The sequence below is a fragment of the Amia ocellicauda genome, chromosome 22, assembly GCF_036373705.1.
Source record: "Amia ocellicauda isolate fAmiCal2 chromosome 22, fAmiCal2.hap1, whole genome shotgun sequence".
In the NCBI taxonomy this organism is placed as follows: Eukaryota; Metazoa; Chordata; class Actinopteri; order Amiiformes; family Amiidae; genus Amia; species Amia ocellicauda.
The window spans coordinates 1,083,412-1,096,291 of record NC_089871.1 but is presented as its reverse complement, the minus strand read 5'-3'; the positions used below and the strand labels follow the sequence as shown (position 1 = coordinate 1,096,291).

General features: G+C 50.8%; 2 protein-coding genes across 2 annotated transcripts; one reads left to right on the top strand and one right to left on the bottom strand.

The window, feature by feature from the left end:
• Positions 1–276: 276 nt before the first annotated feature.
• taf15 (TAF15 RNA polymerase II, TATA box binding protein (TBP)-associated factor) lies at positions 277–9,026 on the bottom strand. The gene is made up of 16 exons (XM_066695430.1): positions 8,901–9,026; positions 8,294–8,330; positions 7,498–7,549; positions 6,994–7,078; positions 6,802–6,901; positions 6,467–6,576; positions 6,109–6,235; positions 3,119–3,153; positions 2,536–2,568; positions 1,900–2,006; positions 1,650–1,779; positions 1,410–1,502; positions 1,121–1,226; positions 930–1,009; positions 712–838; positions 277–598 (listed from the first exon to the last, which is right to left on the bottom strand). Exons 1-16 carry the CDS (start codon positions 8,908–8,910, stop codon positions 559–561), a joined length of 1,272 nt encoding a protein of 423 aa, XP_066551527.1. The 5' UTR covers positions 8,911–9,026; the 3' UTR covers positions 277–558.
• Positions 9,027–9,717: 691 nt separating this feature from the next.
• rhbdd2 (rhomboid domain containing 2) lies at positions 9,718–12,651 on the top strand. The gene is made up of 4 exons (XM_066695906.1): positions 9,718–10,093; positions 10,515–10,916; positions 11,454–11,604; positions 11,808–12,651. Exons 1-4 carry the CDS (start codon positions 9,907–9,909, stop codon positions 12,244–12,246), a joined length of 1,179 nt encoding a protein of 392 aa, XP_066552003.1. The 5' UTR covers positions 9,718–9,906; the 3' UTR covers positions 12,247–12,651.
• Positions 12,652–12,880: the final 229 nt, after the last annotated feature.

The following is a 12,880-nucleotide window of genomic DNA, read 5'->3' as shown; positions in this document are numbered from 1 at the left end:
TCCAGGCATGTCACCCATCTGCTCCATCACACCCAGCAAACCTGTGAAACGCTCATGGTTTGTGTCAATGCACTGGACCACTTTGCCACGGCTGGACTCGACTGATCTCCAGGTGCCCGTCTGAGGCCAGGCTTGTACAGCCCGGACTGCAAGGGGACGCAGTTGTGAACCTCACAACCATTAGTGAGAGAAGGACTTCCCTGCACCCCTCCCCCCGCAGAACCCATTCCTGCCAGCGAAGGTCTGATCCGGTTCATACGAGCCAAAGAAACCGTGTGAAGTAAAACACTTTATTCAGTATTACAAAACAATATGCAATTTGGCAATTGTACAAGTCTACCTTATGTTGCACATCTAAACCTGCGAGAATCTTCACCCCCAAAAATAAAATGTTTTTTTACATAATGCGCCCCCCCCTCAGACAGTCCTTTCACAGCAGCTGCTCAGCGATGATCCACTCCGAGGGGCCGCACCTGTGCAGCCAGCGGGCCGAGGCGACGGTGGAAGGGCTGGGTGGCAAGTCGCACACCGAACCCCTGGGATGCCCGTCGTCCCGGTTCAGTACGGCCGCTCCCGCCGCTCCCCTCTGCTGTCGCCTCTGCGGGGGGGAGAGGAACAGGGCAGACTGTGAATTTGGCGTTAGGGAGCTTGTACGTGTACAGGCTCTCTCATCAGCACCGGCTCTACTCCTATGAAGGCTAACAAACTCACCGTCCTCCCATCTTCCATCCATATCCCCCGCGATCCCCACCGCGGTCACCCCCACGGCCGCCACGGAAGCCCCCGCGGCCCCGGAATCCACCCCGGTCGCCTCCGAACCCCCCCCGGCCGCCACGGTCTGAAAAGCAAAGAAACTCGAGCTCAGATGAACCATCTCCCACAGCCACACTTTTAAGGACTTTCTCAGCGGTACCGGACTTGAAGCCTACCTGAGCCCCCGTCCCCGGGCTTGGGGGTGCCACACTGATTGCACTCCATCCTTCTGGCGAAGTTCATATTCCCACAGGATCTGCCAAGAAGAAAAAATAAATAGCCACCATTAAACACAAATAAAACGCTCCGGCACAGGATTACACGTACACAAGGGGAGGGGTGGGGGGATAGGCAAGGGAAGTCTTACGAGTTGGGGCACAGCCAGTCTCCTCCCTTCATGTCCGCACCAGGGCCACCACCGTAGCCGCCGCCGCCGCCGCCACCCCCCCCCCGGCCACCATATCCCCGGGAGCCTGCAGGGACAGAGAGACAGGTCAGAACCGGCCAGGGCTAAGGAGCCACAGCAGTCAAAAACACCAGACACAGGCCAGAGGTGTAGAGCCGGTGAAATGGAGGCAGTTACCGCTGAAGTGGTTTTTCATTTAATTGAAATTGTACCTCAGGGCCTCAAAAACCACACAGGCGCACAGTCTCACCTCCACGCCCCCCTCCGCGGCCTCCTCTCTGCATGAACTCGGGCCTCCTCGTAGCGAAGGACACCTTGATCGGTTTCCCGTTGAACTCCTTCCCTAAAAGGACACGAAATGCCAAAACCGCAGTCAGAAACGCTCCTTTTGAACTGGGAAGGGAAAGTAAGATCGGGGGACAAAGGCTCCCGTCACGCGACGCTCGGTCAACGAGGTCTTTCAGGGACGGGTTCGAATATCCGAGCTCACCATCAAACCACTCGATGGCCGCTTTGGCAGAAGGCGGGTCCTCATACGACACCGTGGCCTCTCCCTTCAGTCTGCCCGTGGCTTTGTCGGTGTACAGGTTGATCATGGGCAGCCCGGTTTTCTTGTTCAGCTATTGAGGGAGACATGGGGGTGGGGGGGCAGAAGGGTGTTAATTTCAGCAGTAAAAACTACAGCGCAGAGCTTGTGCCACATTACTCAAAGTCATCTCTCCCTCTCACCGCAAACGCACCTTAATGATGCCGATCTGTTTGAAGTACGTCGCCACCTGGTCTGGGGATACATCCTCGCCCAGGCCCTGGACAAAGATTGTGTTGTTGTCCGAGTTGTCCTCGCCACCTATAGACACACAACACCCTGTGTGATTTACCATGCGGGCATTTGAGCTGGCGGGGGCTTGGCGTTTTACTGGGAAGAGATGGACACTTCGACCGGCCAATCGGTATGAAGCATCCAGCGTTTGAAAACTGGATAGGATCCTTGGATCACTTAGTTATTAATGGACACCAAACAAGCACCATGGGGCGAATGGCCTCCTCTCGATTGGACACCGTCTCATGTTCTTATGCATGATAACTGGGATGTTAAGGGCACTGCACAGTCAGTTTAGGCAACGGGCTTCAATGCTTTACCAGATTAATAAAATTGTACAACAACCTCTGGAATACTAGACAAGCTCTCAAAGGAGGGGAAAAACAAACTGTGCATCGTGTTTTACTTTAAACTTTACAAGAGGAAACCATTGAAAGCACCAGCCTGAAAATGGAGAATGTGCTAAGTGCAGTGGGACAGCCGGGCCGCACCTAGAACCTGCGGCTGAACCGAGGCGGACCCAGCTGTTCCACGACCCTGGGAACGGGCAGCTCACCTGACTCAGATTTCTGTCCGTAGTCTTTGGGGCCTGAAAGAGAGCACACAGGAAAGAGGGGCATGATGAGTGGGCAGAGACCAGCACACAAACAGCACAGCTCCACCGCTCACCTACAGTTCCCATAAGTCTTTGCTAGTGTTTTAAACAATACATGAAGGTCAGTTTAAGGCATCTGTGCACCACTTGTTATAGAGCTGCAGCGTCTGCTAGACCCTTGCAAAGCCTGCGCAGTCTGGGAAGTCTAGTTAAAACCACCAAGTACCCTTCAGCTACAACAAGCTCCTTCTCCACGGCCATCATCCACTTTCTTTTCTTTTGGGGTGGGGGTGGGTTACAATTCGTCATCTTCTGATCTCATCATGCAACAGTACCATTATGAAGCGTATTCAGTATTAATAGCTTTATGGTTTAAAGAAATAAGTGGAAGGAATCCCCAAGGGCATTAAACAGACGAACAAACACTATTGCAACAGGTGGGTGCCTTGCTCTGGGACGCAACAAGAAACTGGCGGCTTTTAAGAGCTGGTCTCTTTGATAATACAGAATTTCCACTGAAACAGGGCTGATGCTCATCACTTACCACCGAAATTTTTGAAGCCACCATGGTCCCCACCTCTGCAGAGGAAAAATTGAAGAAATGATGCTTCCCTTAATGTCACATGTGAGCTCGGGGCTCTGTTTCTGTGCTGCCTCTCTTATACATGGTGAATGAAACAGTGCTCCCAGAAGGATGGGCCAATTCTCTGAGCCTGTCTGGGTTTATCCAGCAGGAAGGCCCTGGGTCTACACTCTCGCAGAGCCTCTGGACTGATAGGGAGAGCTGGGACTTTATTAACCTCCAGAAACCTGCATTTATGCTGATTTGAAGTGACAAATCAGAACATAGAAGCAGGTAAGAGATGTAAATTTAAATCTCTGCATCTAGCAGCTAGCTCACTCAGACACTCCTCTTAAGGTGTAAGGTATGCAGCAGGTTACAAGATTGTCCTGGAAGGCTATAGATAAACACACACACACTATCTTCTCTTTTTGAATTGAATATACGAGCTTCTATAGCAGAGGTCGAAGTTTAATTTCATTCACTCTGAAACCTGTAGCATAAAATGTAGACCACGTTAACAGATAAAACATTGAAGTCCACGTAATAAGACAGTACACTCATGACACTAGGAAGGAACCAGATTAAGTGACAGCATTTGAATCCTCAGTTTTTACTAGGAAGAAAATAAAACCCAATTAAATGTCTTTATTGACACATTGTCACCCTTTTGTGCACAATTTGGACATGATTATAAATTGCAGTAAATTCATTAACTGTCTAAAGGGCTGTGGACATGGTTGATGGGATCTTGGACTTGATTATTCGTGCAACCTGCCTGTACAGTTCACTGTGCACACATCAATTAAGCCTAACATACATGAAGCATGTTTAGTGAAGGTCCAATCAGGAGTTGACCAATAACACCCATCTGTGCTTCAGGCCGACCGCTTCACCAATGAGGCACTGCTACACAATTTACAAAGAACCCCTTAGAGGTCTTGAAACATCACCGGCACAATCAAAGCGATTGAGGTTCACTCTACGAGGATTGTTCCCCATGAAATGTGTGCAGAACACGCAGGAGGCCTCCTGCATTCGTCCACACCTTGATAGACAATGTGTGCAGGTGGCAAATGATTGTATGAGGCAAACTGCACGGCATCCTTCCCAATTATTTTATACAGGGATGAATATGAAACCTCTGCCAACTCCAAAGTTGGAATTAATGTGAAAAGGATCTCGTGTCCAGACAGGTTTGCATTACTGATGGAGAGGAGGCTGTGTGGCCAGGAGAGTAAAAGGGAATGTCATGAATCTTGACAACCACTACTGGAAATGGGGGGTGCATTCAGAAGCAACTGTCCCCCCCCCAGATTTCCACAGGCATCTCTGTGCATGTCTGGTAGCTTGTAAGTGAATTTCCACCCCATTTAAACCAAAAACCTGAAATCGAGATGCAACACAAGGCTGGTTGAAGCCAAGTTTCATTGATCCCTATTGAAGTCCAGTATAATCCTGGGGGGCGCCGAGCACACTCGAGGGGAGTGGGGTCTGCCTCTATGCCCCAGCCAGGCCAGTACATCAGCAGACGGGTTCAAATTAACTTCTGCCCTTCCCTTCAAAAACAGTGGAGCCCCAAAACTTAACCCGCAACCCCAATAGTTTATTTTAAAACCCAGTCGTCTTTACGGGTTGCAGAAATGCATACCCTCAAGAACACTTACAGGGACGTACTAGCCAAGCATCCATTAACCTGTGAGCTGGCAGGCACTGCGAGGTGTGGACCCCCCGAGCCCAATCCCACAAAGCCGAGAACAGGCTTGAGACCCCAGGGTGTGTTTATAAAGACTTGGGCTGACACTTTAGTTACTTGTCTTGCCAAACCAACGGAGGAGCGCACTGGGTGCCCAGCCTCAATCGGGTTACAGTGAGTAACGCACTATCCATCTTTGAGGAAGACAGGAGCACAGATGTCATTACTAACCAAACGGGACGAAGAACAATCTTTATAGGCACACTGGGTTGAATGCAATAGGAGAATGTACGGGTCAAAGATCTAAAATACAGAGACAAGGCCTCTCTGCGAGTGCACACGTCTGGAACTATATTTATAAAAAAAAAAAAAAAAAAAAAAATCTGGGTTGTTTTACACGTGACGCACATTACTGGTGGAGCAGCAGAGAAGCCCACATGGGCTACTGTAGGGCAGGCCTGAGGCGTTTCAATGGGAAACAAAATCCAAAAACAAAACCTGTATCTGGGGATGGAGCAGGACACCACACTGGCACACGCTCTCCCACACAGAACTAAAAGCATCGACTGTCAAGTGAAAAGTCCTTTGCATTAAATTGGTGTCCATCGTCAAAATGCGACTCTGCCGATGCCATACATATACATTGGGTTCCATTTTGTCCGTTCAAAAGCCTGTCAGTGTCCCTGCGGCCCTCACTTTCTACAGCAACTCCAATAAGGAAGAGGGAGATGGGGGAAGGGGGGGGGGAGGCACCCAGCTGTGTTGGAGAAGCTGATTGACTGAAATTTCCCCAAGTATTGAGTTCAAGGATCAATTGAATGCTAGCTTCCTGAAAATACATCAGAGTATGGCTAGGCGTTTGTGAACTTCCAAGACGACGCATCAAAGCAACAAGGGCTCTGTGGATATTGAGACTAATTTTACATTTCTTTCTTATCTCAATCACTAGCACAATCTAGACTATCTGGCCTGCCGTTGTCCGCACCCCCCAGGGCACTGGGGTGCCACTGAGCTGTGTGGAGGACAAGGGTGACTTTTCCACATTGAGGCGTCGACACGCCAACAGTCACTGGAGCTCCAGGGTGTTTGCTAAACTGGTACAGTGTGACCCTCTATTGTCCCAGATTCTAAACTGGGGGGAGATGTAAAGGGGTGTGGCCGGGCTCCTGGGTTCGATTCAGCTTCCCGACACACAGCATGAGCAGCTCCCAGCATGCATTGAGGACCGTGTGAAGCTGGTGAGGTACCTGTCAGGGCGAAGCGCTTTGCAACTTACCCCATACCAGATGAGGGGCCTCTTCCGTCCCGGTCATATCCGCCGCGCCCTCGGCTCCTGTACCCATCAGACTGGCCTGAGCTCCCATCCTCTCCCCCATACCTGTTCACACCGTGAGCAGCATCACCTGCGAAAGACAGCTGCATTCAGAATCAGCTGCCCCACCGGTCGGTTTCGGTGTCAAAGGCTCTGCTGTTTAACATCTAAAGACTACCATCCTGTCAGGACACAACCATGTCGAGGATCAAGGCGGGCAAAGTCAAAACGCTACGCAAAGGACCTCCACACAAGTCAGTTTACAGGAAGTGCACTTCACAAGGAGCATCGTCTAGAGGAGAAGGTCAGAACAGACAATTACCATCGTAGCCCCGGCTGGCGTAGCTGCGGTGCTGCGATCCTCCTGAGGGTGGTGCATGTGCTTCGTGGGCAGGCGGCTGGGCGTAGGATGCCGGGGGCTTCGATCCATACCTTCAATACATTCCAGTGTCAAAGCAGCAGATTGCAAGGTTACACAGTTGCAAATGAGACGTGTCTGGGTCTCGCACACAAACCGCTTTACCGATGTGCCAACCTCAACATCATCCAAAAACACGAGCGCTTGTGCAGAAGATATGACTACGGTGAAAGGATCTAAAAAGCTGGTGAAGGTCTCCATAGAGCTGACTGACTTTCATACAATGCCGTATTTCTTACCCTGTAGGAGGCTCAGCACTCGGCTGTCCGTAGGCATCATATGCTTGCTGTCCGTAACCCGCCTGGCTGCTGGGCTGTGCCGTCTGACTGAAACTTTCCGCTAATTGAACGAGCAGAGAAGACATGACCAGGATGAGCAGAAAGCTGGCAACAATAACTGAGGGGATTAAAAAAAGGTGGAGACTAGCATACCTGGCTGAGTGTTGCCGTAGCCCGATCCATAGCCTGCGTAGCTCTGACTATAGGAAGAGCTGCCGTCACTAGGCTGACCGTAGGTCTGGAACATAAGAACAGCACATCTGGCATTTAAGACACTGGAACTTCAATAGCACATCTGGCATTTAAGATTTAAGCTGCGAACATGTACGAGAAAGCCTGCTTGTACTACCATAAGATACAATTGATGTAATAGCTTTGATTTTCCGTTATTTTAGACGTTAATTTTTTTTTTATTTGTGCGACTGGAAGGGGTGCATAAATACATACTTCTCTCCCGGTCATTTTTATCATTAAAAAATACTGGTACAGTGCCCAACCTCCATTATAAAAGCACTGGATGCTCTTAATTCTTAATCTTTTCACTAGGGCTGAGTGCAGTGTTCGGAGGGAGAGTGGCGACTGTCAACTATGAAGCACATCTTAAAGACTATGAAAACAAAGCAGGACGCAGCCCGTCTTCACATGTGACTCGCTTACCTGTGGAGTCTGCTGGTAGCCCTGGGTCGGTGGTGGAGGATATGATGCATAGCTGAAAATAAATCACAACAAAAGACATGAAAGGCTTTCAAATATCCAAGGACCTGAAGAATCACTGCAGCCAGAGGAATACCTACAGCTTTGAAAACATGCACCCAATACAGAGTAATAGCTGCCAACAACAAATCTCACCAGAACTGATTCTTAAAAGTAGGTCAGTGATCATTCCTGTGCAAGTCCTGCTGCCGCCTCTACTTCCTGGGTAAATTAGTGCATCCAGGGAGCAAGGTCTCCACTCATTAACATACCCATTGCTCTTCATTAAAGCTATTCTTACACCCAGCTGCTCGGCAACCGCAGTGCATCTGAGGTCAAATCCTCTCAAAATGCAGCGATTATGAAAAAGCATTAGTTCAATTTCGACAGTTCCAGGGTCTGTGGGAGAAACACCTGCCCTGGCCGCCGTGGCCCGTGCTTCCTGTGCGATACTCGCAGTGCCGTGACGCACTACGCACAGCATCGTGACGCGATACGCACAGCGTGCATGGAGGCGCTTTGACAAAACAGTGGCCACCAATGGACGACCAGGGCGACTTTAGAGCGGGTAATGGACGGCCAGCTCGGGCAACTGTGCAGTCCCATCCAAACTCGCTGTGCATCATAACCTCCGAATAAGAGCTATGGTGAGAAATGCATGAATTGGGCAGTGAAAGGCAACATCCCCTTATACACACACACACAATTACAATGGCTGCTTTGAGCCGCCCCACCTCCCTCCCTCCCTCCCTCCAAATACCTTTGTTGCTGTGCACCGGGCTGACCATAGCCAGAATCTACAAGCAAACAAAAGAAAGAGTCAGTGAAGACAGGGGACAGACCCCCCTCTGATCGCCAGTGTGATCAGCTGCCCCTCTTAACGCCGTCCTGTTTACCGCTGTGCGTGGCCCGGCGCACATGCGCACACGTAGGGGCATTTCAGCGCTTTCTGGGGGCGATTTCAAAATAAATAATAAATTAAAAAACTTCGACCCGCGTCGGCTCGGACTTCGAGAGGCCGGACAAGAGACCCGCGCCGGAGCAGGAGGCCCCGAGAGCACGCCGCTTCTCGAAAATGGCGGACTCCCTGCCGTGGAAACTCAGATTGCAAGATGCGTCATATCGGTGCCGCTGCGGCCGCACACGGACACCCGAGCGCGGGTCTGGAGAGGGGCATCGCCCGCAGTGTGGGGGCCGGGCTTGTGGATTTGACTGGGGGAAATGTACTTTAAAGGGTCCAATCTCCTCGCACCACACACACAATGCTGGGGAATCAATCACGTCTAATTGAAATCATGGCGGCTGTTAAACCCCTGTGTAACCCAGCGCCGCGCAGAGAAACTCGGCGAGAACAGTGCAAGTCTTACCCGACGCCATGGCTCAGTTTGCGTGTAAAAGCCGCTGTCCCGCCTGCTCGACTCTGGGAAACACGGCCGCGACGGAACCACACTGCGGACCTTATTAACTCCGACCCTGCCAGCGCTTCCCGCCGCTACCACCCTCCGGCTCACAGGGGGGTGCGATGCCTGTAATGAGCCTGTGTGTCAGTAACACGCTCACAAACACACAACACAACATGTGCATGTTAACAGACATGTGTACATATGGAGGTGTATGTGTTTATCTGATTGTGCGCTATCTTTTATAGTACATGTTAAAGTTATAATTGTATTATGGTGCCCCCCCTGAGTTTCACACTATGGCACATTCCACGCGCTCTAGTTCTTCTGGTGACGTTGACCTGCCCTGACCAATCGAGTTGGAGTGAGAATGAGGGCGGCCATCTTGAGTGATAATAATAAAATAAGTGCGGCAAATACTACATATAGAAATAAACACTGCTAAATGTAGCTTATGAAAGTAAATACGACCTATAAGAAGAGATTAAACTATGCTTAATTTTAATAAACAAACATATGCTTTATACCGAAACAATAATATTGATTTACAATCGATAGAAAACACTGCAAATCCAATTGACAACAATGGTCTCCAAATCCCCTTCCTTGATAGTCAATCAGCAGTAAAAAATACGTCATATCACAGATCCTCCTTATAAAGAGGATCTAGTTCATATGGTTTATTGTATTGAGTGCCTTGTACCGATAGAGGGCAGTAAGTAAGAGCCTTCGAAGCACTTGAGCCATAAACACGCGTGCGCCGTGTTCCTCGCCATTGTCCACAACCCGGAAGTAGGAAGCAGATTAAAATAATGTTGCCGGAAGTGAGCTAGTGACCGAAAACCTGTGCCTTTAAGTAAAAGTTTATTCGGCCCCTGATATCGGGTGTAGAAGTCGCCTCACAGTTTTAAACATCCTGCCTAATCGTGTAATTTATGACTTGTGCTTAGTAGAAAAAAGATACACACAGGCAATGGACCCGACAAAGCTCCTACGGCAGTGTCTGCACAGGGCCAGAGAGGTGCTGCCGGCGGGCGAGCTGACGAGCGGCGCGGCTCTGGCCGTCGCGATATCGGCAGCGGTGTACATCGCCACGGCTCGCTTCAGTGTCGCTCCGGAGGTGCTCAGCCTGGGGCCCGGCGCCCTCGCAGACTGGCACGGTACGGTCTGACACTGCGGATCCCGGGCATGCTGGTGCAACTGACAATAGAAAAACAATAAAACATGATTGTAATATGCCATTGCACACTTTGCATGTCATTTTCCTCTTGGCTGAACCACATTGTGCTTTGATTGTTGGTAGGCGTGTATTGAAACTGTGTTTGCCTTTACTTGTACTGGAGAAAGAGGTACACTAGGACATATCAAAGTTGTGGTTGACACTGTTTTGTTCTCAATCAGCTTATAGTTAAATTGGTCACGTGTTCATTTCTGTTGAAGATTGCATGCGTGTCTGTGTGATTGACAGGTCTACCTGTTCAGTCCTCCTTCATGCTGCCTCTGATTTCTGGGTGAAACCCCCCAGGTCTGGCACCCGATGAGGGGCTTCAATAGATAACCCCCCGCTCCTCTCCTCTGCAGTGCACAAGCTGGTGACCTACTCCTTCTGCCACACGGACCCGTGGCTGCTGCTGCTACAGGCCGGCGCACTGTGTCTGTTCGGCTGCGGCCTGGAGCGCAGCGTGGGCACGGCCCGGTTCTGCTGCCTGCTGCTGCTGCTCTCCGGGTGGACCGGGTTCCTGCACGCCCTGCTGGAGCTGCTGCTGTTCGGCCGGGCAGGGGGCGGCTCGGTGCGCGGCCTCCTGCCCGTGACCCTCGCAATGGTGGGCATGGCCACCGTGCGCTCACGGATCCGCCGGGCCCTGCTGTGCGGGGTGAACGTGCCCCGCGCCGCCCTGCCGTGGCTGTTCCTCCTCGCCTCGCTACTCGTCCCCGGTGCCAGCTTCCTCTGCAACCTCGTGGCTGTCCTGGTGGGACAGGCCTGTATCCTTTCACCCATCAGTTTGTTGGTTTTGTTTACCTCCCTCTGCCTTTTGCAGGTTCTGCTCCACTCCCTCAGTGCCCAAGTACACAGATCTGTACCAACTCTTTACAAACTCCAGCTGCAGTTCTCACCAACTTGGTTTCCTATTGAGAATCGAATCCACAGTTTCTATGCAAATCCACACAAAAAGGGCATTTTTAGTGTTCAAATTCGAAAATGTACTTACTTCAGCCCCAGTATGTGGGACTTTTTAAACTGTGTCAACAGGGCAGTTTCCTGTTCAACATCAGATGAGTGTTAACAAGCAGTGGATTTTATTTTACTTACTTATTTTAAACGGAAGGTGTTCTATCCAGTTGTACAAACTTTCTCAACAGCACAGCGCAGCCACAGATGGTAAGAGAATTACCGTTACGGGACAGGGAAACCACACAAGAAAACAAAACATCGAACATAAATCAAAATAATAATGATCATAAGAGGAAATGAATCTACACTGACCAGGCGTTGGCCTTTAACCCGAGCTGTGCGCACAGATGGAGTGGGCAGGTGTTTCCTGCTGGACGTGTCCGAGACGAGGGCCTGTGTCCTGGATAAGACGGTGCCCTTCAGGCTGCTGAGGAGGCTGGGAGTGGCGGTCTATGTCCCCGCGTCGGTGCAGGAGAGGCGGACAGCTCTGCATAAACCGTACGTATTGAGAACCCTCCAGACAGGCACTGTGGTCAGGGGAAAAATATGCTGTGGTTTAGTCTAGAGCTAGTCTATAGCTGACTGAATGTGATGGGATGCGTGTGAAACTCTCCGTAGACTACGACCCAGTGCGTGTTTGTCATCGATGCCACCCTGTCCATGTGTGTTTTGTGATGATTTATGTTCCTAACCCCCCACAGACTCACTCCGGCAGCCGGTTCCTATCCAGTCCAAGTCTACGCCCCTGTGTCGGCCATCCCGCCCCAGCAGTCTCTGTCCCAGAGCTATGAGGGCTGGCAGAACTCTCCCTACAGCCCGGGCAGCTACTTCCCTCCTGCACCCCATCATGCTCACGGTCATGGGCACACAGTCCACCAGAACACGGGCAGCCAGCCGGGACACGGAGGCTGCTGTGGGCACGCGCACTCCAGCCCCTCTGCCCCAACCCCTGGCCACCACGGCAGCTACTCTTTCCCCTCTGTGCAGCCTGGAGGGCCAGTGCACTTCTCAGGAGGGCCGTCCCTAGCGCCCAGCCTGGTCAATGCTGGGGCCCACGTGGGGCCCCCTTCAGTGGGCATGGCAGGTGTGAGCTGGCCGGGGCAAACCGTGCACAGCCCTGCTGGACTGGTGGTAAAATAGACCTTCTGCTTCTCTTCCCCTGACTGGTGCGATCGGTTGACAACGGCCTGTGGGGCAGTCCTGCAGTGTGGGACACCCCGGCAGCTGGCGAACGTGGCCACCCACATCGGAAGTTAGGAAATTAAAAACATCACACTACATTTAAAACTAAATTAAAAATAATTCCATCAAAGAAACTCTGCTGCCAGTTTTTGGCTCCGTGACAAAGCACTTTCTGAAGCTGAGTCTCCAGCATTGCCTTGTGTTCCCTCCACACCTGCGCACAGTGTCCGAATCCGTCCTGACACGGGAGGGTGGCTGACCGTGTGGGTGTGGGTTTTGTTTTTTATGCATTTTTATGAAAGTGTAAATATTCATTTTTTTCTAACAGGTGTATAAACATAAAAACCTTTCCTATTCAAAGCATTTACCTCTCTCGTGTGGAATGCCTTTTCATCCCCCATATTCAGTCAGCTAAGCTTTACTTGAAAAACAAAAACAAACAAAAACACTCACTACAACTTCCACACAATACTTAATCTCCATTGTGAAGGACTTTCCAAGTGAAATGTAATCCGCGTGAAAGGTCTTGCAGGTGAACGCAGCAGTGCAGCCTGCGGGGGGGGCAGTGTGTGCGTTTCAGGGGCAGTGTAGC